Below are 27200 nucleotides of genomic sequence, written 5' to 3' on the forward strand. Positions count from 1 at the left end.
GTAACGGCCCATTGATGGAGCGCCCCTGCACTCCAAAAGACTTGAGCCGCCTCAGCAGGTAGAGTCTGCTTTGGCCTCTCCTGTACAGTGCTGTTATGTGATTGGTCCAGTCCAGTGTGTTGTTAAGATGAACACCCAGGTATTTATAAGATGTCACCATCTCAATGTCCTTTCCCTGGATGTTCACCGGTGTTGGGGGGAGGAGTCTGCGCCTGTGGAAATCCACCACCAGCTCTTTGGTTTTCCCCGCATTGATCTGAAGGTGGTTCCTCAGGCACCAGTCCACAAAGTCCTGGTTCAGTTCTCTGTACTAGAAAATTAGTAGAAAATTCTCAGGCATCCAGGTTCTGGGAATCATAAGTGCTATATCACAGGCAACGGGACTTGCTTGAGTTAAGCTGTCTGTTATTTGCTGTCCCTCTGTCATTGTATGTGGCCCTTCAGAAAGGCTCTGAGGAGCCAACACTGGTATTTATGATAATGACCACCAAAGGGAGCTCTTTACTGAAGTCTTGTTAAAGTACATTCGTCACAATTGAGGCTTTTTCCCAATAAATCGTTTTCAGTTTTCACAGAGTAATAAACACATGGGCTCATCATGGCATCGCTTGAACCACAAAGAATATTTCTGTATCTGCACATGCTCATTCATCCATCAGCCACAGGTCATGACATCAGTCGTAGAGGTCACACTCACACAATCAGAGCCTATGTATTTGTTGTTGATGAACTCTGTTAGTTCTTCATCAATGTTTAGCATCTGCTATTAAAAATGTGCACACAGAAGAGTCCTAACAACATATCTCTTTATTTACAACATGTACACATTATAAACTGTGCATTAATAAAGGCAGTGCATTGTAACAATATGCATTATAATACTGATGACTGACAACAGCTGGAGGGAGAACAGAGAGATCATTGACTGAAACCTGCTACAGCTGAGTCTGAATGATAAACATTGTTTACGCTGACATGAGTTATTTCTGGTGGAATAACTTGATGAAACAAACCCAAAGAAACATGAACACCAGTTCATAGAAATACTGTTGGGGTAGCTAGCACACAGATGTGCTACTAAAAGGTGGAGCTGTGAACACTGCAGTCTGATTGGTGAGTAGAGGACGGTCACTCTGCTCAGGGCTGAGTTGTGTCTGGTTTTGAGGCTCATGTAACCACTGTTCATACTGTGGAGAGTTTTATTAGTAAACTGTAACTATAAAATGAAAGGATGTTTTGCTGCCTCTCACAGCAGCTGGAGTCTGAGAAAAAATAACTTCATTCACTGGGCCGACTGCCGGAGACTTTTAAGGTGGAACGTTAACTTGTAATGTTACTCAATGCATGAGTTGATGACGTGAATCCATCAGCACACCTTAAATTTCACTGTGACAACTTTGACCATCACTTTAGTTTGTATATGACACACACTTTTAGTAATGAGTGGATCTGCAAGCGTTTATATAGATTAATTTCAGCCAGGTTATGTGAACTGTATATATTCTAATCCTCACTGGGAGAAGAAGAAGAAAAGCGTTGCAGAGTGTTGTTCCTGTGGGCTACAGCAACACTAAACCCCTGAGCTTGCCTGAGAAGGACTAAATGCACAAAGCTGCTATTTTTAAATATCCCATGGAGAGAGACTCTCACTGCAGCCTGTTCTGTGGACGATAAACCAGGTGCAGACTGATAAAGGAGGAAATACAGTGAGTGACTGTTTGCAGTGGAAACACGAGGGTCGAGCCACCCCGTCTGAGGGGTACCTTCAGTTCCAAAAGTATCACACCGATAGTGTCTTTCTGGTTACAGTCTGGATTGAGTGCGTCCGTCACATGGACTTCTGTGTGGCTTAGAGGACGCTTCTCCCGACATATTCTAAAGTAGGCTACGTAGAGTATGACACAGAGAGTCAGTAGAGCTGCTGCTGTCAGTCCAACATAGAGGACAATCATCTTCCAACTCTCTGGTTGTGGACTCTCTGTTGGTCTCTGAGGTCTGGGCTCATCAGCAGCTGCTGCAAAGGACAGAAAATAAAATCTCAGTGATTGAAGCACAATCATGACTGAAACAGTGAAACAGGAAACAATTCAGCACCAAAAGTACTTTAATGTTTGAGTAACTGATTTAAATATCTAACCTTGTGCTACAACATCAAAACTCTAAACATTCTGTGCTTCAAGCTTCTCAGCCCTTAAATGAGCTTAACTTTGAGTCTAAATCAAATATAAACAGGTGAATTATATAAAAACTCAACCCCTGCACAGCTGTCTTAAATGTTGAAATTAGCTCAGGAGACCAAAACCGTTTTTTGTTCCAGGCTGTAAACATGTTTATTTCTGCTGGAAAGGTGGGCGTGTTAACATGGGGGGTCTATGCTCTCTGAGCCAGCCTCAAGTGGCCATTAGAGGAACTGCAGGTTTTGGCACCTCCACATGGGATTCATTTTTCAGCCTCGTAGGTTGCTGCTCGCTGTCAACAAGAAAAATGCCATCTGCTTACGAATCATTGTGATGTGTCTTCCAGGATTGTGGGTGAGAATAGCCTGGAAACGTAAAATGTGACCTGACACAGTGGAGCATCCTGGTGTTTTTGGCAAACTGCATTTGACATACCATGTGTTGGGACGCACGTTATTTTCCAGTATACTAAATGTTGTAGTTGTGTTGGTACTGGAACTCACAATTAGTCTTTACTGAGTTACTGAATCAACTTACCAGTGACATTGAGCCGACATGTAGCAGAGTTCCTCCCATACTTTGTGAACACTGAACACATATACAGTCCTGAGTCATCAGTCCTGAGTCTGGACACATGAAGTCTGAGTCGTCCCTCTCTGAGGACGTCTTTGTCACACTGGACTCGTCCTGTAAACTGTTCATCCTGAGACTCTGGGACCTCAACACCTCCATGTAGACGAAACAGACCTGAGGCTCTGAGATCAGTTAACAGTTCACAGTAGATATAAAGGGAGTGGAGGGAGCTGCCAGTTTTAGTCGTGAACATCCACTCAAGTGTGATGTTGTGGTTCTCCTCTGCCTGATAGGAGGTCTGTGTCACATTGACTACAAATGTTCCTGTTGAGGAGACAGAGAGGGAAAGTGAGGAGCAGACAAAGTGATAACTTTAACATGTGAGCCTTTAAACTCCATCTATAGATGTTTGTGTGCAGAGTTTGACTGATTGACTGAATAACAGTGTGCTCTTATTTACAACAAAGCTGGAAGGCTGCAAAACTAAAGAGCTGAAAGATACCACAGGTAATACATGATAGCAAAAATCAACAGTCTGACAGTGTGTTTAGTCTTTAGTGTTTGTGGATAATAAAGTGAAGGTGTAAACTAACCACAGACACAGGAGGTCAGGTTGATGAGCAGCAGGATGATGCACATCATCTTCTCCTGTGAGAGGAGACAGAGGTGAAGAGTCACAAACACATGACATCAAAGTTCACTTATTCCAGGTGACACAGAGACAATCTACAGTCTGTCTTTAGTCATCACAATACTCCTTTGTATTTATTATCCTGATTATCACACACAACTGATGGACACCAGGCATCAGCACTAAAAACTATGTCAACTACAACCACAGCAATGGAAAGCTTATTTGTTCTCCTGCACACATGGAGGCCTGACTTTTCAAAGAACAAAAGCTGCAGTCATATATTTCTGCCACAAGATGGCGCCAGTGGTTAAAGTCAATGAGTGCTCTCCTAGCAGCAGGTGAATGGGACTTGTTGGTGACTGAGGAGTCCTCTGGACTGTCTCTGACTTCTCACACACTGACGACACACTTTGAGTGCTAAAAGGTCAAACACCAAAAACATGTTCAAGTCAGGACTGACTCCTTATTATCAGGAGTTTCTCTTTACTCAACCAGTTAGGAGCTACTTGAAGCTTTAGGATGGATGTTGTGTGAATACGAGGCAGGAGTGCAGAAAATCCTAAAGTGTGAACCTGCAGCTAAGATAAACATGTTCCATGAGTCAATGTGCCTGCATATAAAGGAAAGAGAATCAAAGTGCAAATAAAGCTGTCAAGTGAATTCTATGAAATGAAAATAAATGCTGTGCTCCCTTATAAACAATAGACAAGAGGAAATATTCAAAGTTAAAGACAAATAGAAAGTGTGTCTCTTTCCTAAATGTTGCAGCTGTTGTTTAAAGTCACATAGAGGAGCTTTTTAGCTGGATCAGCTTTTAGGATGATGTGTCTTCAATCAATCACACTGACATGTATTGCAGTATTTAACGTTAAAGCCAGCTATTCAGCATGCAGCACTCACACCTATCTGTTTTTTATATTTTCTCCATTAGAGTAAAAACACATTAAAAACAAGTCGTCTTTAAACAGCCAGGTTTGTCAAACTAACGTTAGTTATGGTCTTTATCTTGTTTTACAGCATTCAAAGGCTGATAATTAAATTCACACATCACATCAATATTATATCTGATTAAAAAGTTCGGGAAAAGCCACACTGAATATAACGACTCAGTTCAATTCACCTGACAGTTGGGGGTAAGGGTAGGCAGTGGCGCCGCCAGGATTCAATTTCATAGTACGCACAGATCCAGCATTTGTTTTCATCCAAACTTTGTAAACGTGGTCGGGATTTGTAGAAGACATATGTATGCTGCTCACTATAAAATGCTGTTACTATAAATAAATGCATCTCTGTGCAGAGAGGAAAATATGATAAAGTGATCCGTGAGTCCCCGCTCTCCCCTACGCTAAGCAGAGGGAGAGAGAAATTACACAGCCTACAGATGTTTAAAAGTCCAAACAAAAAAAAAATATCAACAAGAAACGATTCTAATCAGTTCCATAATTCAAAGTAGATTTTTACTCAACGAAAAAATGAAGATCAGTTAGGCTTTACAGCAGAGGGTGGTGACAGCGTACAGAAACACAGATGAAAACAGCCCAGCAAAACGTTATGGTGACGGCGCACCAGGCAGAGACACATAAAAAGGCTGGAAAAGGCTCAGCTGTCTTTTCGACATTTATATAACATTACCGGACCGAACCATAATCACCACATAGGCGGTAGGCTACGTAGTGTAGAAGAAGAATATAGCACCAGAATTCAAAATCACTTAGTGACAGATGACGTAAATGACAATCATTGGCCTTTATGTTAGGCTTCAATTAATTGACTTAAAAAATGAGTGGACTCAGCATGTTTAGCCTATTACAAACCAGCATCTTTATTATCCCCTCCCCCAAAAAAACCCTTTAAAATATTTATTTTTTTCACACCTTCAAAAAAAATGTACGCACAGTGCGTACAGGATTCCGGCTGGCGGCGCCACTGAGGAAGGTTGATCAGAAGTCTCAACGGGTGTAGCGTGAAGCTAACAGCTACTGCTCCGTTTGAACTATGAATGAATGACAAAGTTAGCTAACTAGCTTAAAGTAGCGAAACACATAAACTTACCATTAACGTCCATCCGGGCTGCCGTAGTGAAGGTGAGTGAAGCCGAGCATGAAGTCTGTGATGTGAACCATTAGAAGACCCGGGAGAAAGACTGAGGACTGCGGGCTGTGGTGCTCTCCAGCTGTGGTGCTCTCCAGCTGTGGTGCTCTCCAGCTGTGGTGCTCTCCGTCTGTGGTGCTCACTGAGTGACTGTGTTCAGAGATATCTCTGCTGTGGTGTGAAGCTGTGGAGTTTCGCCTCTTACGTCATCACGTTTTACTACGTCTGGGCTCCTTTTCAACGTAAACCACAGACTGGTTTCCCTGGTTATGGGTTACATTAGCCTGAGTGTCCTCTAGAAAGGGAATTCCCGAAAGCCTATAGTGAGTAGGGAGTAGTGAATGATTTCGGACACAGCCTCAGACTGAAGCTCCTATGCAAGCCTACTCAGTTGAGTGGGCGGGGTCTATGGTCTGGAACCAGGCTAAGTCATCAGAGCACTGATCCAGATTTGACTCTTAAACTCTGAGACTCTCTCCCTCCAAAGTCTGATTTAAGCACCAGAAATACTTGTTTACTGAACATTTGTTGCTTTTATATATTTATTTATATTATTTATTTAATTGCTCAAATTCTTTCAAAACAGCATTATTCAATATATTATTACATTTATCATTGATCTCTATGTGCTGTTGTTTTTCTGTCAGAATAAAGTGTTACAATGAAAAGTCTTTCTTTTAATAAGGTCTTATAGTAAAGACAGTTTTTATTGATCTCTGTGTGTTGTTGCCTTCATTGTTCATTGTGTCATTGTTACTAGTGTGCTCACTGATCCATTCAGTGTTTTAAAGATGTCTTTATACATGTCCTGTGTGCAGCTTAAGCTAAGCACAGAGAGAGCAAAACTATCAGCACTGAATCAAATATAATACAGTTTGAACTTCACTCTCCTGTGGAGGTTTCACAAAGTAGCTTGAATGTAAAATCATCTATTTCCAACCTGATGTTGCTGCTGTAACATCCAAACAGCCTCCTCCTCTAGCAGCCATACCTGGGGCCTCATGTAGAAAACTGTGCGCACAATCCACACTGAATGTTTGCCTAAGTACCAATGAGGAAATGTACGTATGCCCAAACAATACTCTGATTTATACAAGCGTGCGTACGCCTCTTTGTGCACTATTTTCTTTTATAAATCCCACATTAACTTGGAATTGTCCACACCTGGACCAGCCTCATGTCCCGCCATAAATGGTCAATGCAAAGCACCTCATTAATGCTGATGCAGAGACACGAGACAGCTGATCAGTGGTTCTTTACGGTAAATCACAGCAACGACCAAGAGGAAAACCAAGAAGGAGGACAAATGTCTGGGCTCCAAACATTCTCGCCTCATCAGATATCCGTTATGTCTTCTCCCTGATACCTGGCCATTGTTGTTTTAGTTCTTCAGCTGGATTAAGTGCATACTGTTGTAATGCAGGACAAAGGGAATCTCTCAGATAAACTAACAGCAGAAGGTGTTTGTGATCATCAGGAACATTTAAAGAGCCTGATGGTCTAAATGATCACAGCTGTAACCTGCAGACAGGTGAGCATTTCTAAACAACAAGAGCTCCCTCTGCTGCTCTTTGTCATTAATACACCTGTTAGCAGCTCAGAGCTTTTCACTCAGCTCACACACAATGAAAGGACAGTTCATTACAGACAGTAAAGTGCATGTGACAAAAAGAAAAGGTTAAAGCTCTACGTGTTCAAATTAAAGCTGTGTATAAACTGTTGACAGAAGATCAGAACTCACAGCTGCACTTTGACACTTCTCATGATGTCAGACAATAAACCAACATGTGCTGCTGCCACAGTTTCATGTCAGGGTTCATAACACATGAGAACAGGCAGATCTGAGGAGTCTTCAGTGAACACAAAGGCTTCATTGCATCCAAGAACATGATGAAGTGTAAAAGGAGGAAGTAGAATATTTATGGGTGCAAATGTTTTCACTCTTGGTTCCAGGCTTGCCTGAAATATCAGCTGCTGCAGACTCCAGTCAGGACCAGTCACAGAGGATTACATCATTGATGGCACATCATATTTAGCCTATGTGAGCTACTTCCATGTGGGCGTGGGGAAAATTGTGTGAAGCACTTTGTGCTGTTGTAGCCTGATACCAGTCCAAAATACAGATGTTTTTGTTGTGTCTGAATGAAGCGGAAAGACAGATGGAGAATTGGTCTTTTATGCGTACAATGTGGCTTTGAGATGTATGCGTCATATGATAAGGAAATGGAATCATGGGGGGGGTGGTAGGGTACCTGTATAAATGTAATCAATTTGTAAACATAATCATTCTGTACATACTATGTTTTATTATTAAATGCTGAGTATTTTCATATGGTTTTGCATTCTTTTTTGACATTTGTAATGAAAGTTTAACTGAAAGACAGTAATATTTCTAAGACATCTTGAGACATCTTAAGACATCTTCATATTTCCAAGACATCTTAAGACATCTCAAGACCCATGTCTATAGACACATCTTATAGACATGTCTTGACTTACCAAGACGTCTTAAGACATCTTAACAAATGTGTCTTAAGACACATCTTAAGACGTCTTGAGACACTTTGATGGCTGGGTATGTCACTTTAGACTTTAGTCTCCTGGACTAAAATCCAGGTTCAAAACATGTCACGGCGTATGAGGTGTGATCTGTTCTCGGCTCAATGTCACTGGTAAGTTGATTCAGTAGAAGAACCAGAGACTGTTTTTCTGTTTGAACTTGAAAAGATGCAGAATAGGATCATATTCCAGCTCTCTTTAAACTAAAAACAGGTTTTCTCCCTGTCAGTCTGCTGAGCTTATTTTCTGTCCTTTGCAGCAGCTGCTGATGAGCCCAAACCTCAGAGACCAACAGAGAGTCCACAACCAGAGAGTCCACAGCCAGAGAGTCCACAGCCAGAGAGTCCACAGCCAGAGTCCACAGCCAGAGAGTCCGCAGCCAGAGAGTCCACAACCAGAGAGTCCACAGCCAGAGAGTCGGGGAAGGATCGGCCTCTATGTTGGACTGACAGCAGCAGCTCTACTGACTCTCTGTGTCGGACTCTGCTTTGCCTTCAAAGCTCATTTTGCTAAATCTGCTGATAAGAGATCATTTATTAGGAAAAAGCCTCAATTGTGACGAATGTACTTTAACAAGACTTCAGTAAAGAGCTCCCTCTGGTGGTCATTATCATAAATACCAGTGTTGGCTCCTCAGCCTTGCTGAAGGGCCACATACAATGACAGAGGGACAGCAAATAACAGACAACGTTCATGACGAAGCTTTGCCATTTATTCTTTGAACAGCTGTGACATCAGATGTAAATATAAATATGTAAATGTATATATGAATATATATAAAATAAAGATAATAACAGTATCATCATAACATAACAAATTAGAGCAATAATAACAGCAGCATCATACAACTTTAACACAATGCTCATAGCAGCATTACAATATAATCAAAGCCGGAGTCTTCAAACCTGCTGGAAGGTTGCTGGGGATGCTGGGATTGATGACTGGTTGCTTCACTGCTGGTAGATGGCTGCTCGTCATGTGAACCCTCCTCTTGGCCACGTGCTCCTCCTTGAACATATTTTAGCATTGACCCTGCATTGACTCTACTCCCTTTTATACCCTGTGACTTTCATATCCATCATTGACCAACTGTTTATAACAGGACAACCACTGCCTCACAAACGTCATCATGTGCATTAGCCTAAGTCTACTGTTTATCTGTAAAGCACTTCATTACACTGATATTTTCATATATCTATACTATGTATTTCACAATGACATCAGAAGATAACAGTTCTTCAGTGTGTTGAACTTTTGTTCCCATGAATGAAAAAGCTTTTGGTCATTTTTTAAACATATGTTTTTATTTGACTTTACAATGACTGACATTCACTGAGTGAGTCAAATTATGATTTAAACATTCAGAGGTCATATATATGAAAATAAAGCCTTTTCAAACTTGTGCATACACACAACCAATCATCTGTAACACATGTGTCAAACACAATCCCTCCATGCTCCTACAGTCACACAATAGACACAATGAATACATCATAATAAAGAAGTCACTTCATATTCTGATCAGACATAAGTCATGTTTTATGCTGATATTAATTGTTAGAGTTTGGAGCTGAGAGTGTTTGTGACATCACTTCCTGTTGTTGGGGCTGCTCTCAGGAACCATCAACTCCTCCCCAAGTGCATGAAAGAGGGCGTGAAGTGAGGACGCAGTTTCTTCCTGCTGGCTGCATCTCATCAGTCACACACTGAGCTGCAAATGAAACACGCTTGTTATTTCATCTCTGCTTTAACTCTTTAATCCTCACTGTTATAAAGTGAATTTGATCAGGTCAACTTTCCATCAATACCAAAGACACCACATGTATATCAATGGTTTACATTCTCAGTACAAACAGTGTTAATGTTGATGGTATTCAGGTGAAAAGAGGAAGACACTGATGAAGATGTACAATCAGTCATGTATTGATGACACTGATACATCTGCACAAAGCACCAAAGTTGTGCTTCAAACACTCAATCTGTTGCTTATTGGAAGCTTTGAAGACTTAAAGGAGCCAAATCATCGCTGTTGAAGCTGCATTTCTTTGTTGCGCACTTTATCCAAACTCCGCACACTTCCTCTTTCTCTGGGAGGAAACTACAGCAAGTCATTTTAGAACCATCCAAACTAATATCCACCAAGAAAGTCAACATCACAACAAGTGTGATCTCCCATCTGTCATGAACAAAGAGCTTATTGTTGCTTGTAAAAAGAAACAATTAAGGTTAACAAATGATGGGCTGATATCAACCGTGTAAAAGAGAAGCCTGTGATAAGCAAGAAATGTAGGTCTATGTGTTATGAAAAAGTATTGTATCTCAGAAATAATAAGAACCATGTTAAACATTTTTAAGGACTATCTGTTAAAAGATACGACAACAACAGAAATGAAAACAAAATTGCTAATCATGAAATTTGTGATGAAAACTTAGATGTAGTGATGTGAAAGTAATTGTGTGATTGTTATATTACTGACTCCCAGGAAACATCATGCAATGAAAATAATCACATCTCCTAATACGACCTTTGTTCACTTCATGTGTCAAGGTCATTTGTACATGTGACACATGTGTGTTGTTTTGGGAATGCCCCTCTGTAGTAGCCTTTTGGAGACATACTGTATATGTGTCACTCTAAGTGATATGCTAGAGGTAAATATTCCATTGTCACTAACATTATTTTACTTAATGATGACTCTACCCTAGAACTGTCCCTACAGCAGAGGCATATATTATGGGCTGGCCTTACAGCAGCAAAGAAAATGTTGGCCTTACACTGGCAACCCCCTCATACTCTGTCATGGCAGCAGTGGGCCAGTTCTTTTTAGATAGTCATGATGGAAAGATCTGTGGCCCGGGTACATGGAGCCAGTCAAAAAACCCTGCGTGCATGGGATGCAGCTCACACTTTGGTTGAAGAAAGAGTGCAAAGAGTACTTTCAGTGGATTCTATGTGAACTATATTTTTTTCTTTTCCAGAGAGAGAGAGATCTAGGATGGGGTGGTAAGGTGGTCACCATGGGGAGGGAGAGGGTGGGTGAGGGTTGGGGTGATTGTTATGTTATGCCTTAGGTTTTTATGTTAAGAATTTGTAATGTCTGGAAATCTAAAAAAGTGTACTGTCACTGTAATTTCACTTATATATGGTCAATTAAAATTTGGTCCAAAAAAAAAAAAAAGAAAAAAGAAAGTCATGAAACAATTTCCTGGATGAGCGTGACAACCTTGATCAGTCAAACTATCCTCTGAGATGACTGATACCAGCCCATCTGTTTGGTCATGGAGGTACACATTTAAATAATGCAACGTTACAGATTGGATTCATCTCTGCGAGCGAATTTCATACTTCAGTTTCATGGTGTGATTAATGAATCAGATAATAATTCAGATCACACATGAAGCAAACATTTAAAACTTCTCAGATAAACGAACAGCAGAAGGTGTTTGTGATCATCAGGAACATTTAAAGAGCCTGATGCTCTAAATCAGTGATACTCAGTGAACTTACGGCCTGCGGGCCAAATGTGGCCCCTGATAGGGTGCTGGGTGTCCCCCCAGGCATTTTCTAATTCACAGTAAAAAACAAACTGATTCAAAGTGGGATTTCTTTTTGTACTTTTTATTTACATAAGTGCAAAAAACAAATAAGCATCAAAATGGAGTCTCTTCATCCAAAACGTCCCAGACCCCCTGACAGAGGTCTGAGTGAAGCCCTGAGGGTCATTGTGCAAAAGTCAAATACATCACTGACAGGATATGAATAACATGTGATATATTATTACAGACAAACTCATCACACAGAGCTTTAAATGCAGACAGATACTGCACAGATAGTTCAGATTTATTATAAGTGGGGCTACTGATCCACAGTCAGTGTGTTACCTATAGTAGATGGAGGTTAGCACGCCCCCAGTTTGTGTTTCACAATGACATACTGCCAGCCAGAGAGGGGAGAGAGGTAACCCACTGCCAACCCGCCTGTGGCGTCTAATACCAACAGAAAGCACAAAGGCGACTTTCACTTTCTCTGCTATTTCACCGCAGACGAGGTGCACCCAAAGTCCCTACTTTCACAACGCGAAACACACGCCCCCGCGGTGTGAAGGCCTACGCCTGACATAGTGCGGCGTAAGCCTTCTTGTGCAAGCCTACGCCTGACATAGTGCGGTTTTACAACACAGAGTCACGGTGTCACATTAAGGTCCCTCATTGGTTCATGTTGTGAGTGTTAGTTGAAGTCTTCCTCTAAATCTCTCTGAGTTAGATTAGTGGAGAGCAGAGAGTTTCCCATCATGCACTGTGGTCGGTGGAGAGAAGCTGCTTGTGAAAACTGCAGCTGCCTTCACTTTATGATTTGAATATGAAGACTCAGAGAGATTTAGAGGAAGACTTCAACTGACACTCACAACATGAACCAATGAGGGACTTTAATGCCACACCAGGACTCAACCTCGCAGGACCGCACTACCTGATGACTCGCTCATCGCCATGGATTCTCAGTCAAATCAACTCAATCACTGTAACTTCATAGGTGCGCGTGAGCTCGGATGGTGAGATTCCTGATATAGAAAAGAAGAAAAGCACACGCACATCGCATTTATAGGTGCTGAGTCCGTAATATAGAGGTAGGCAGGTAGAAGACTCGCAACACTGCAGCTCCCGTTAGAAGAATTATTTTATTAGCCTAAGCGACAACATAATAACTAAAGATTACATAATAGATAAAGACAACGTTTCGAGCCCAAACGGGCTCTTCGTCAGGTCAGTGATTGGACAGGTGTGTGCAGGTGTGCATCATATACACTTTGGGGATCCACCCATAGGTGTGGTCAAAAAGATGAAGACAAGCAGGCAGACACAGCTGATGATCACAATGGCACTCATACAATATACAAGTTAAATACCAAAAAAAATCAAAACACATGCACAGTATAAAAAAAGTGATTCAGTCGTTTAATAGCTGCAAATTTGATAAGAGGCTTAACGCGAATCACTGAACTGACGAAGAGCCCGTTTGGGCTCGAAACGTTGTCTTTATCTATTATATAATCTTTAGTTATGATGTAGTCACTTAATAAAATAATTCTTCTACCGGGAGCTGCAGTGTTGCGAGTCTTCTACCTGCCCACGAGATAATATAGGCTAACACTGAAAGAAGTCATATTGAGATCAAGGTATCGAAACTGTGATGAAGGCGGAAAGCCACAGATATGAGCAAGCAGAGGAACATCCATACCATACAACATGCAACTCTTCATCCTCCTGCTTTTATTACAGAGGAACGTTACTTTCAGATCAGAGAACACTGTCGTCTCTCTACACAGTTCATCACATCGCTGAAGCCATCCAAGGTAATGTGTGAATGTGTTGATGTTGGTGTTGTCATGATGTGAATCCTGTTGTACAGATTTCCTATGTGAGGATTGGTGGATTAGACAAGATGTTAACAGATAATAATGTGCTGGCTTCTCTCAGTAAAGAGACAATTCAACAACAAGACTTTAACAGACATGTGATTGATTGAAGACACATCATCCTAAAAGCTGATCCACCTAAAAAGCTCCTCTATGTGACTTTAAACAACAGCTGCAACATTTAGGAAAGAGACACACTTTCTATTTGTCTTTAACTTTGAATATTTCCTCTTGTCTATTGTTTATAAGGGAGCACAGCATTTATTTTCATTTCATAGAATTCACTTGACAGCTTTATTTGCACTTTGATTCTCTTTCCTTTATATGCAGGCACATTGACTCATGGAACATGTTTATCTGAGCTGCAGGTTCGCACTTTAGGATTTTCTGCACTCCTGCCTCGTATTCACACAACATCCATCCTAAAGCTTCAAGTAGCTCCTAACTGGTTGAGTAAAGAGAAACTCCTGATAATAAGGAGTCAGTCCTGACTTGAACATGTTTTTGGTGTTTGACCTTTTAGCACTCAAAGTGTGTCGTCAGTGTGTGAGAAGTCAGAGACAGTCCAGAGGACTCCTCAGTCACCAACAAGTCCCATTCACCTGCTGCTAGGAGAGCACTCATTGCCTTTAACCACTGGCGCCATCTTGTGGCAGAAATATATGACTGCAGCTTTTGCTCTTTGAAAAGTCAGGCCTCCATGTGTGCAGGAGAACAAATAAGCTTTCCATTGCTGTGATTGTAGTTGACATAGTTTTTAGTGCTGATGCCTGGTGTCCATCAGTTGTGTGTGATAATCAGGATAATAAATACAAAGGAGTATTGTGATGACTAAAGACAGACTGTAGATTGTCTCTGTGTCACCTGGAATAAGTGAACTTTGATGTCATGTGTTTGTGACTCTTCACCTCTGTCTCCTCTCACAGGGAGAAGATGATGTGCATCATCCTGCTGCTCATCAACCTGACCTCCTGTGTCTGTGGTTAGTTTACACCTTCACTTTATTATCCACAAACACTAAAGACTAAACACACTCTCAGCTATGACATTTTTTCTGACTTCACAACTCGGGCTAAAAACTGGAGACACTGACGTCATGTTTTCTGGTATTTGGGGATGAAGGATCTCAGACATGCTGGGTTTTATACAGGCTGATGTCAGTATTTCTAGCTGTGCTGGCAGCATCGCTCCAAGGATGACAATGTCAGTTGATTTTTGAGCAAATACCTGGCAGTAAAGGGGAATAAATACTATAATGTGTTATGAATGAACACTTTGTGATTTAATGTGTAGATGTGATGAGTGCAGCCTGTGACCCAACATTTCGAGCCTCCGTTAATCTCTTTCCTCTCTCCTCCTCTTCCTCTCAGGGGTGTCTAAGCCTTATGACACTCCTCTGAAGTACCAGGCAGAGGAGAACAGTGACGTCCAAGTTGAATGGAGCTTCTCGTCTGAAACCGACATTCCCCTCCCCTCACTGAAGATCCACTGTCAGAAGGTGTTAGGGCTGAAGGTCTTCTATCATCTGGACAACTGTATTGAGGAGTCTCAGCACGAGCAGTTTGCAGGACGGGTGCAGTGTGACAAAGACGCTCTCAGAGGAGGACGTGTCCGCCTTCATCTGTCCCGAGTCAAGATGAATGACTCGGGTGTGTACCTCTGCAGGATGGCCACTGACTTTGGCAGGAAGGTTAAAGTGTTCTCGCTCGACATCACTGGTGAGTCGACTCATGGTCGTCACATTTATCTGCTCATATATGGAACAATCTGACTGATGTTTGCAGAGCCTGAAATCTTGATCACAAAGTAAAATGTTTGTGGTGTAGAAAGCGAGCTATAATGGCTCTCTGTCTTGTCAGCTACAACAAACTGAGTCTTGATGAGCTTTGATTAAAGTCAGCTCTCAGCCCTTAAACAATGATGGATGGATCATTGTCATCCTTCACACCTGTCAGTCACAGCCTTCGTGGCGTACAGGAAGTTGTCAGTGACATGTTTTTAATGTTCTTTACAGCAACTGTTGACAAGCCCAAACCAGTGACCCCAACACCAGCACCAGTGACACCAACACCAGCACCAGTGAGTCGGGGAAGAATCAGCCTCTATGTTGTACTGGGACTGGCAGCAGCAGCTGTACTGGTTTTACTGGCTGTACTGGCTGTCCGTCGCTGTTCTTTCAAATCCTGCAGGACCATGAAGATGTGTTCTGTAGCACATCAATAAAATGTTTCATCTTTCTTACTCTTCAGAAGAACTAAAGTAAGAGTAGCAGCACAGTGTTAAACCTTTTATAGTCTTTTTGGAATAAAGATAAATAAAAATGTTGCTGTTTCCATTTTTGTCTGAGCATTTTTTCTGTGGTTGAAATAAATCACCAAATGACATCATGAACATTTAACTGTCTGTTATTAACTGTCTGTTATTAACTGTCCTTCTTTCATTGTGTGTGAGCTGAGTGAAAAGCTCTGAGCTGCTAACAGGTGTATTAATGACAAAGAGCAGCAGAGGGAGCTCTTTGCTTTGTGTTTGAATTACAGTTTTTCTCGACTGCTGAAACACGTTTTTTGGAGGAAGAGCTCCTTTTCTCAAAACTCAAACCACAAAAACACACAAACTGCTAAACTCAACACTTCTCTTGCAAAATAACACTCTGCCTTCTCAAAATGGAACTTTGTGTTCAAATGACACACACAGCCATCATGTGAGTGGACACTTGTAGCACCCACTGAACACTGCAGTGCCAAATGGAAAACACTCAGAATTATACATTTGCATGTTCATGCTGTCACACTTGCCCATTTTGTAAAATACTGTATTACAGTATAATGTTTGGTGCTATATTCAAATAGAAAACAACACATTTGCAGTAACAGAATTAAAAAAAAACATCCAAAATCAAACAAATTCGGCCACAACCATCAAAACAGATTTACTGGTGTGCCACATCCTCTGCCTCTGGTTCCTGTCTGGCCACAGGTTGGTGGGTGAACCAGTCTCAGACCACAGCAGCCCGGTGGAAAGTCACATTGTCCCAGAGGACAACGTAGTTGAGCTGCTGTGGCCCAAAGAACTGGTCGTCAGGTGGGATGAGGTGGTTATGGAGTGTGTCCAGGAATGCCAGGAGAAGTGCACTATTGTAGGGACCGAGGGTGGCATGGCGATGGAGGATACCATGGTGATTCATCGCCGCACACATGGTGATGTTACCTCCACGCTGTCCAGGGACCTCAACAATTCATGGATCTCAGCGGCTGCATCCAGCTCCAGAACTCTCTGAGACAGACAGCATGACAGTATCAGACATGGAGCTAGAGCAGCCAATACATGATCGTGTGAGACAGTGTAAAGAAACACTGTAACTGCATCATACAGTATTACAGGTGCAGTAATGTGTCAGTGCTGGATATAGGACTTACTTGCACATAGTCATGGCGCAGCTCCTTGACCCTGGCCGAATTCCTTTCAAAGGGCACCCTATACACTTGCTTCATGCGTACTGCATTGTGCCGTAGGACACGGTCCAGTGTGCTGAGGCTGACAGAGTTGATGGTCTGGAACACCACTTGGTCTTCAATCACCTTTCTTTGGATTTGTTTCAGGGTGACAGCGTTGTTCTCCAGAACCATGTTCACAATGGCAGTGTCCTGCTGAGCCGTGAACAGACGTGCGCTCCCACCTGCTGGTGGTAATCTTTCATTTCTGCAAAAGATCCAGATACAGCAACATACATTACGTATTGTATAGACAAAGTAGGAATGCAGTTCCCAGTCTCATACGATGAGATGAGCTGAGGTTTGGTTGGACCCTCAGACCAGCCTCCCTCATCGTCAAACCATGGCTGAGGACATGATCGATTATCGTGGCCCAAATCTCATCTGAGATGGTGGCTCTCCTTCTTCCTCTATCTCCTCCTCTCCCCTCATCTTATCCTCCTCGTTGTTCTCCTCTTCCTCCTCTTCCTGCTCCTCCTGTCAACAGACCTGAGTGTTTAGCACTTTGACTGGTTGTGTGTTCCATGTGAAAACAATGAGATTTGTATTGGAAAAGAGTGTTGAAAATATAGAGACTTGTGTGGAGTGTTTTGAGAAGAGGGGTGAAAAGGGAACTGAGAGCTGTGTGTAAAGTAGATGTGTGTGTTTGAAGTTCAGCAGAAGTGGTTTAGTGATTTGGTCCATAAGTCAAGGATCATGCACATTGTGCTTTAAGTTCTGATTTTTGTGTTTAAGCAATTAAGAAAAACTGTAAATCGTTTTGGAATCAAAACAAATAAAAACTTTCACACTCATTCATCCATCAGCCACAGGTCATGACATCAGTCGTAGAGGTCACACTCACACAATCAGAGCCTATGTATTTGTTGTTGATGAACTCTGTTAGTTCTTCATCAATGTTTAGCATCTGCTATTAAAAATGTGCACACAGAAGAGTCCTAACAACATATCTCTTTATTTACAACATGTACACATTATAAACTGTGCATTAATAAAGGCAGTGCATTGTAACAATATGCATTATAATACTGATGACTGACAACAGCTGGAGGGAGAACAGAGAGATCATTGACTGAAACCTGCTACAGCTGAGTCTGAATGATAAACATTGTTTACACTGACATGAGTTATTTCTGGTGGAATAACTTGATGAAACAAACCCAAAGAAACATGAACACCAGTTCATAGAAATACTGTTGGGGTAGCTAGCACACAGATGTGCTACTAAAAGGTGGAGCTGTGAACACTGCAGTCTGATTGGTCAGTAGAGGACGGTCACTCTGCTCAGGGCTGAGTTGTGTCTGGTTTTGAGGCTCATGTAACCACTGTTCATACTGTGGAGAGTTTTATTAGTAAACTGTAACTATAAAATGAAAGGATGTTTTGCTGCCTCTCACAGCAGCTGGAGTCTGAGAAAAAATAACTTCATTCACTGGGCCGACTGCCGGAGACTTTTAAGGTGGAACGTTAACTTGTAAATCCTCACTTGGAGAAGAAGATAAAAAGCGTTGCAGAGTGTTGTTCCTGTGGGCTACAGCAACACTAAACCCCTGAGCTTGCCTGAGAAGGACTAAATGCACAAAGCTGCTGTTTTTAAATATCCCATGGAGAGAGACTCTCACTGCAGCCTGTTCTGTGGACGATAAACCAGGTGCAGACTGATAAAGGAGGAAATACAGTGAGTGACTGTTTGCAGTGGAAACACAAGGGTCTAGGTACCATGTCTGAGGGGTACCTTCAGTTCCAAAAGTACCACACCGATAGTGTCTTTCTGGTTACAGTCTGGACTGAGTGCGTCCGTCACATGGACTTATGTGTGGCTTAGAGGGCACTTCTCCCGATATATTCTAAAACAATGATAGGCTAAGCAGAATCCAACACAGAGATACACTAGAGGTGTGGGTATTAGGCTAACAAAGAAGACGATCATCCCCCAACTCTCTGGTTGTGGAGTCTTTGTTGGTCTCTGAGGTCTGGGCTCATCAGCAGCTGCTGCAAAGGACAGAAAATAAAATCTCAGTGATTGAAGCACAATCATTACTGAAACAGTGAAACAGGAAACAATTCAGCACCATTATGTGATTGGTTCACGACCTCACTGAGCTAAGACGTGCATGTTATTGTATTGTATATTGTATATATTTCAGATTGTCTACTTTACTATTTTATTATTTATTTTATTTTATTTATTTGATTGTCTATTTTAGTATCTTATTTATATCTTCATCTTTATCTCTTGTTTCCATTCATGCTGTATTTCTATCTCTACTTTGCACGGAGCATTGGAACAAAAACACTTTGCCCCCGGGATTAATAAAGTATTCTGAATCTGAATATTAAAGATGAAAGTGAAGTTTTACTTGATACAACTGTGAGCAGAAATTCAGCCAGACAAAACCTCCTAAAAGTACTTTAATGTTTGAGTAACTGATTTAAATATCTAACCTTGTGCTACAACATCAAAAATCTAAACATTCTGTGCTTCAAGCTTCTCAGCCCTTAAATGAGCTTAACTTTGAGTCTAAATCAAATATAAACAGGTGAATAAAAAAAATTCAACCCCCACTTGCTGTGGGGTTGCTGCTCGCTGTCAATGAGCATCTGACTCAGTCATTGTGAGGTGTCTTCCACTGTGCACAGGATTGTGGGTCAGAATAGCCTGGAAAAGCATGCACTGTGAAATGTGACCTGACACAGTGGAGCATCCTGGTGTTTTTGGCAAACTGCATTTGACATACCATGTGTTGGGACACACGCCATTTTCTAGTATACTGAATGGTGTAGTTGTGTTGGTACTGGAACTCACAGTTAGTCTTTACTGAGTTACTGAATCAACTTACCAGTGACATTGAGCCGACATGTAGCAGCGCTCCCACCATAATGTGTGGACACATCACACATATACAGTCCTGAGTCATCAGTCCTGAGTCTGGACACATGAAGTCTGAGTCGTCCCTCTCTGAGGACGTCTTTGTCACACTGGACTCGTCCTGTAAACTGTTCATCCTGAGACTCTGGGACCTCAACACCTCCATGTAGACGAAACAGACCTGAGGCTCTGAGATCAGTTAACAGTTGACAGTAGATAAAAAGGGAGTGGAGGGAGCTGCCAGTTTTAGTCGTGAAGGTGAATACCAGTGTGATGTTGTGGTTCTCCTCTGCCTGATAGGAGGTCTGTGTCACATTGACTACAAATGTTCCTGTTGAGGAGACAGAGAGGGAAAGTGAGGAGCAGACAAAGTGACAACTTTAACATGTGAGCCTTTAAACTCCATCTATAGATGTTTGTGTGCAGAGTTTGACTGATTGACTGAATAACAGTGTGCTCTTATTTACAACAAAGCTGGAAGGCTGCAAAACTAAAGAGCTGAAAGACACCACAGGTAATACATGATAGCAAAAACCAACAGTCTGACAGTGTGTTTAGTCTTTAGTGTTTGTGGATAATAAAGTGAAGGTGTAAACTAACCACAGACACAGGAGGTCAGGTTGATGAGCAGCAGGATGATGCACATCATCTTCTCCCTGTGAGAGGAGACAGAGGTGAAGAGTCACAAACACATGACATCAAAGTTCACTTATTCCAGGTGACACAGAGACAATCTACAGTCTGTCTTTAGTCATCACAATACTCCTTTGTATTTATTATCCTGATTATCACACACAACTGATGGACACCAGGCATCAGCACTAAAAACTATGTCAACTACAACCACAGCAATGGAAAGCTTATTTGTTCTCCTGCACACATGGAGGCCTGACTTTTCAAAGAACAAAAGCTGCAGTCATATATTTCTGCCACAAGATGGCGCCAGTGGTTAAAGTCAATGAGTGCTCTCCTAGCAGCAGGTGAATGGGACTTGTTGGTGACTGAGGAGTCCTCTGGACTGTCTCTGACTTCTCACACACTGACGACACACTTTGAGTGCTAAAAGGTCAAACACCAAAAACATGTTCAAGTCAGGACTGACTCCTTATTATCAGGAGTTTCTCTTTACTCAACCAGTTAGGAGCTACTTGAAGCTTTAGGATGGATGTTGTGTGAATACGAGGCAGGAGTGCAGAAAATCCTAAAGTGCGAACCTGCAGCTCAGATAAACATGTTCCATGAGTCAATGTGCCTGCATATAAAGGAAAGAGAATCAAAGTGCAAATAAAGCTGTCAAGCAGGGCCGCTCCTCCCTAAACGCAGAACACACGCTGTGCGTAGGGCCTCATCTTCCATGGGGAGGCCACATTTGCGCGATGGGACGCATTTGCGCATATACGCAATGGATGTGCATATGCGCTACCGTGAGGCGTCCATAGAATCAACTCGAGGAAGGAGAGAAGAGACCAGCCCTGCGTTCGGAAAGTCTTTTTTGGTCCAATTCCAATCCGGCCCCTAAAGACTCAAGCCCTGAACCCTCACTGACTTAACTGACGTCAGCTGTAAGTGATTGAGTGTGAGAGTCTGAAAGGGCTCTGGGTGCTACAAATAGGAATGGGACAGCACTTATCTCCCTCTCTACAAAATGTTGCTGACACTGGCGGCTCTGGGCGTGATCATTTATCGGTTATTGTCAGCATATATTCCACACACAAAGAATATGCGCTATATAGATAGATAGATAGATAGATAGATAGATAGATAGATATAGCCATAGGCTATTGTGTGGAATATAACCACTGGTATTCCTCTGACTTCATGTGTGTTTATGTACCATCTTAAATCCTTGTTAATGTAATGTTTCATTGTTTATTTATCTGTTTTTTCGCTCTCCTTCCATAACGTTACCGTTTGCATATCTGTCAACCGTGTTTTTTTTGTTTTGTTTTGTTTTTTTACAACACTTCGGTGTTCCAAGGGCAAACCCTGTATTAGACGTCACAACGCTATGAACTGTGGGTAATTTCCTTACCGTAAGTCCGCATCGATGCTGACCTACGGTAAGGGGGCATAAAGGGCTCACTCACTGACTCACTGACTTGACAATTTGACAATGGGACAGCCCTCGCACACTCACGCACTTCACATGAACGCGCCTCTAAGTCAGTGAAGGGATCGGATTGGAATTGGGCCTTTTGCTTAGGAAGGTTCCTAGCTGAGTGAAATGACCCGGAAGTATTTTAGCGGCCGCCATCAGAAGAGCTGTTCGAATTTTCGAAACACTAAGGAAAGGAGGTTCAATGCTTCCTTTCAGATCTCCTTTAGCATAGGATACATCGAACCTTCCTAAGCGATAGGAAAGGAGATAATTCCATCCCACAAGTCACTGCGGCGGCAATATTTACGCACCATTCACAAACTCAAATGATTAGGAAAGAAAAAGATCAACATGACCGAGAAAGGAAGGAGATCACCATCTAAGTTACCGCTGTTTATGAAGAATTATACATCTCATGCCATAACTTGTACATATATATTTTTTCAACTTTCAACATTATGTTAAACTTAGATGCGAACTATGAACGTTTCGCTACTATTGGTGTAGCCTCCGTCCACAGTTTGTTTAACTTGCTTTGTAACAGGATAAACAAATAAACAAATATACAATGCATCATTTTAATTTTCCGATTTTTGTGTAAATAAGAAAAAAACGGAAATCCACGTGCTTTTCCCATTTCGTCTTCAAATGGCTAATTGATGTAGAAAATAAACCACAACAAGAAACCTACTTGTTTTTCGCCTTTATTGTTATATCTATACTATCTGACCCTACTGTTATCTGTTATCTGTTATCTGCCCCTACTGTTATCTGCCCCTACTGTTATCTGTTATCTGCCCCTACTGTTATCTGCCCCTACTGTTATCTGTTATCTGCCCCTACTGTTATCTGTTATCTGCCCCTACTGTTTTCTGTTATCTGCCCCTACTGTTATCTGCCCCTACTGTTATCTGTTATCTGCCCCTACTGTTATCTGCCCCTACTGCATCTGTTATCTGCCCCTACTGTTATCTGCCCCTACTGCATCTGTTATCTGCCCCTACTGTTATCTGTTATCTGCACCTACTGTTATCTGCCCCTACTGTTATCTGTTATCTGCCCCTACTGTTATCTGCCCCTACTGTTATCTGTTATCTGCCCCTACTGTTATCTGTTATCTGCCCCTACTGTTTTCTGTTATCTGCCCCTACTGTTATCTGTTATCTGCCCCTACTGTTATCTGTTATCTGCCCCTACTGTTATCTGCCCCTACTGTTATCTGTTATCTGCCCCTACTGTTATCTGTTATCTGCCCCTACTGTTATCTGTTATCTGTTATCTGCCCCTACTGTTATCTGCCCCTACTGTTATCTGTTATCTGCCCCTACTGTTATCTGCCCCTACTGTTATCTGTTATCTGCCCCTACTGTTATCTGCCCCTACTGTTATCTGTTATCTGTTATCTGCCCCTACTGTTATCTGCCCCTACTGTTATCTGTTGTCTGCCCCTACTGTTATCTGCCCCTACTGTTATCTGTTATCTGCCCCTACTGTTATCTGCCCCTACTGTTTTCTGTTATCTGCCCTTACTGTTATCTGTTGTCTGCCCCTACTGTTATCTGCCCCTACTGTTATCTGCCCCTACTGTTATCTGTTATCTGCCCCTACTGTTATCTGCCCCTACTGTTATCTGTTATCTGCCCCTACTGTTATCTGCCCCTACTGTTATCTGTTGTCTGCCCCTACTGTTATCTGTTATCTGCCCCTACTGTTATCTGCCCCTACTGTTATCTGTTGTCTGCCCCTACTGTTATCTGTTATCTGCCCCTACTGTTATCTGTTGTCTGCCCCTACTGTTATCTGTTATCTGCCCCTACTGTTATCTGCCCCTACTGTTATCTGTTGTCTGCCCCTACTGTTATCTGTTATCTGCCCCTACTGTTATCTGCCCCTACTGTTATCTGTTATCTGCCCCTACTGTTATCTGTTGTCTGCCACTAGTCGTATCTGTTATCTGCCCCTACTGTTATCTGCCCCTACTGTTATCTGTTGTCTGCCCCTACTGTTATCTGTTATCTGCCCCTACTGTTATCTGCCCCTACTGTTATCTGTTATCTGCCCCTACTGTTATCTGCCCCTACTGTTATCTGTTATCTGCCCCTACTGTTATCTGCCCCTACTGTTATCTGCCCCTACTGTTATCTGTTATCTGCCCCTACTGTTATCTGCCCCTACTGTTATCTGTTGTCTGCCCCTACTGTTATCTGTTATCTGCCCCTACTGTTATCTGCCCCTACTGTTATCTGTTATCTGCCCCTACTGTTATCTGTTGTCTGCCCCTACTGTTATCTGTTATCTGCCCCTACTGTTATCTGCCCCTACTGTTATCTGTTGTCTGCCCCTACTGTTTTCTGTTATCTGCCCCTACTATTATCTGTTATCTGCCCCTACTGTTATCTGTTATCTGCCCCTACTGTTATCTGCCCCTACTGTTATCTGCCCCTACTGTTATCTGTTATCTGCCCCTACTGTTATCTGCCCCTACTGTTATCTGTTATCTGCCCCTACTGTTATCTGTTGTCTGCCCCTACTGTTATCTGTTATCTGCCCCTACTGTTATCTGTTGTCTGCCCCTACTGTTATCTGTTATCTGCCCCTACTGTTATCTGTTGTCTGCCCCTACTGTTATCTGTTATCTGCCCCTACTGTTATCTGTTGTCTGCCCCTACTGTTATCTGTTATCTGCCCCTACTGTTATCTGCCCCTACTGTTATCTGTTATCTGCCCCTACTGTTATCTGCCCCTACTGTTATCTGTTATCTGCCCCTACTGTTATCTGTTGTCTGCCCCTACTGTTATCTGTTATCTGCCCTTACTGTTATCTGTTATCTGCCCCTACTGTTATCTGTTATCTGCCCCTACTGTTATCTGTTGTCTGCCCCTACTGTTATCTGTTATCTGCCCCTACTGTTATCTGTTGTCTGCCCCTACTGTTATCTGTTATCTGCCCCTACTGTTATCTGTTGTCTGCCCCTACTGTTATCTGTTATCTGCCCCTACTGTTATCTGTTGTCTGCCCCTACTGTTATCTGTTATCTGCCCCTATTGTTATCTGTTATCTGCCCCTACTGTTATCTGTTATCTGCCCCTACTGTTATCTGTTGTCTGCCCCTACTGTTATCTGTTGTCTGCCCCTACTGTTATCTGTTATCTGCCCCTACTGTTATCTGTTGTCTGCCCCTACTGTTATCTGTTGTCTGCCCCTACTGTTATCTGTTGTCTGCCCCTACTGTTATCTGTTGTCTGCCCCTACTGTTATCTGTTGTCTGCCCCTACTGTTATCTGTTATCTGCCCCTATTGTTATCTGTTATCTGCCCCTACTGTTATCTGTTGTCTGCCCCTACTGTTATCTGTTATCTGCCCCTATTGTTATCTGTTATCTGCCCCTACTGTTATCTGTTATCTGCCCCTACTGTTATCTGTTGTCTGCCCCTACTGTTATCTGTTATCTGCCCCTATTGTTATCTGTTATCTGCCCCTACTGTTATCTGTTATCTGCCCCTACTGTTATCTGCCCCTACTGTTATCTGTTATCTGCCCCTACTGTTATCTGCCCCTACTGTTATCTGTTATCTGCCCCTACTGTTATCTGCCCCTACTGTTATCTGTTATCTGCCCCTACTGTTATCTGTTATCTGCCCCTACTGTTTTCTGTTATCTGCCCCTACTGTTATCTGCCCCTACTGTTATCTGTTATCTGCCCCTACTGTTATCTGCCCCTACTGTTATCTGTTATCTGCCCCTACTGTTATCTGCCCCTACTGTTATCTGTTATCTGCCCCTACTGTTATCTGTTATCTGCCCCTACTGTTATCTGCCCCTATTGTTATCTGTTATCTGCCCCTACTGTTATCTGTTATCTGCCCCTACTGTTATCTGTTATCTGCCCCTACTGTTATCTGCCCCTACTGTTATCTGTTATCTGCCCCTACTGTTATCTGTTATCTGCCCCTACTCAGGGCCGGACCGGGACAGAAATTCATGCCGGGAGTCATACATCCACCCAGGCCACCCAATCCACACATTACGTGCTCACACACGTGCACGTGCACACGGACACACATATGGGCTAAGTAAGCTCATTATTCCAGACAGACAGTCAACAACTCTATTAAACACAACTGTAACAGCAACTCATAGTCCTCCAGTCCAGTGCTTTTCTCTTCTCTACCCTCACCAAATGTGCCCCTCAATAAACCAGGACTCCTATATGAATGTGTATTACGCTGAACTAAACAACATGATTGTATTATTTTGTCAGGAAATCATTTTGATGTCAGCTGATCATAATCAATATGGCAACACGCATATTCAATGCAACAGTAAAACAAGTAAAAATATAAGTCAGCTGTAACTTCAGCTTATCTGATCTTATTTCAGTTACATTAGATAGATACTGAAAACTTTTGAACTCAGACAGGTAAGAGCCTGTCCTGAAGAGGGGTCCCCAAACTGTTTCAGCCTGCGCTGCTCTGCACAAAATGGACCCAAATGGACCCTTACGGGTTAATTTGGCTCTTATAGCTTATCATCAATCATTTATCTGGCCTCGGCTCGGTCCCCATCCTCCCCGGACCTCATGTTGAGAATAACCAGTTTTCTTACTTTTCTATGTTAACTGACTTGTTGCAGCAGCGTCATTTGACGACGTCACTGTGCTGCCGAGGGCGAGGGGGCTCTGAACATATCTGTAAGTTTATGACATTTGGCCGCCTCCTCCTCAGTGGCCCTGTTTTGTTTTTTTTATCTCTCCCCCGTTCAGCTCCACCTTTCCTCTTGTTGCGGTCCATTGTAACGGCGCTGCTGAGCTGCAGAGCTCCTACTGCACAGTCAGCACACACAGGCACACATACACACCCTCTGCTCTCCACCTGACAACCAAGCTGCTTTCAGTTTACAGGCCACCGGGGAACTCCCCGATTCTCCCGTGGGCCAGTCTGGGCGTGCCCCTACTGCATCTGTTATCTGCCCCTACTGCATCTGTTATCTGCCCCTACTGCATCTCAACACATTGGCATCGGCTATGCTTATGGCCTAGATAGATAGATAGATAGATAGATAGATCGTGCGTAAATGCGCATATACTTGGCGTATCTGGAGATTTAAATAATCAGTGAAGTTACTGCTTCCCACTTTTTATTCCGCTGTACAGTGTTTCCCTGCAGAGCTACAGTGGAAGGATCATAACAAAAAATACAAAAGACTGTAACGTTAAAAGATATCTGCCTGAGGTTATTAAATACCTGCAGCGAGCACCCCGCAGCAGAAACAATAAGCGCGTTTCCCCATAAAG

General features: G+C 42.5%; 3 protein-coding genes across 7 annotated transcripts in view; 2 read left to right on the top strand and 1 right to left on the bottom strand.

Annotated features, from left to right (window-relative positions):
• Positions 1–27200, top strand: part of LOC125884150 (gastrula zinc finger protein XlCGF57.1-like) — a 561995-nt gene that overhangs the window by 398524 nt on the left and 136271 nt on the right. The gene's annotated exons all lie outside the window — the stretch shown is intronic.
• Positions 790–27200, bottom strand: part of LOC125884182 (uncharacterized) — a 34148-nt gene continuing 7737 nt past the window's right edge. For 2 of the 4 annotated variants that reach the window (XM_049569024.1, XM_049569025.1), the window contains exons 2-4: positions 20409–20464; positions 19780–20139; positions 790–2014 (exon numbers count right to left, since the gene is read on the bottom strand). In XM_049569024.1, coding sequence (XP_049424981.1) covers positions 1647–2014; positions 19780–20139; positions 20409–20457 — 777 coding nt within the window. In that variant the 5' untranslated portion in view covers positions 20458–20464 and the 3' untranslated portion in view covers positions 790–1646. Of the gene's footprint in view, positions 2015–2714; positions 3075–3343; positions 3399–19779; positions 20140–20408; positions 21061–27200 lie in introns of those variants that run through there. The other 2 variants (XM_049569027.1, XM_049569026.1) reach the window with 2 other exon arrangements.
• The window catches only part of LOC125884185 (uncharacterized), a 50395-nt gene continuing 36505 nt past the window's right edge, over positions 13311–27200 (top strand). The window contains exons 1-4 of one of the 2 annotated variants that reach the window (XM_049569030.1): positions 13311–13385; positions 14375–14430; positions 14819–15166; positions 15463–15892. In XM_049569030.1, coding sequence (XP_049424987.1) covers positions 14382–14430; positions 14819–15166; positions 15463–15671 — 606 coding nt within the window. In that variant the 5' untranslated portion in view covers positions 13311–13385; positions 14375–14381 and the 3' untranslated portion in view covers positions 15672–15892. Of the gene's footprint in view, positions 13386–14173; positions 14431–14818; positions 15167–15462; positions 15893–27200 lie in introns of those variants that run through there. The other variant, XM_049569032.1, reaches the window with a different exon arrangement.

This window comes from Epinephelus fuscoguttatus, linkage group LG23 (genome assembly GCF_011397635.1).
Source record: "Epinephelus fuscoguttatus linkage group LG23, E.fuscoguttatus.final_Chr_v1".
Classification (NCBI taxonomy): Eukaryota; Metazoa; Chordata; class Actinopteri; order Perciformes; family Serranidae; genus Epinephelus; species Epinephelus fuscoguttatus.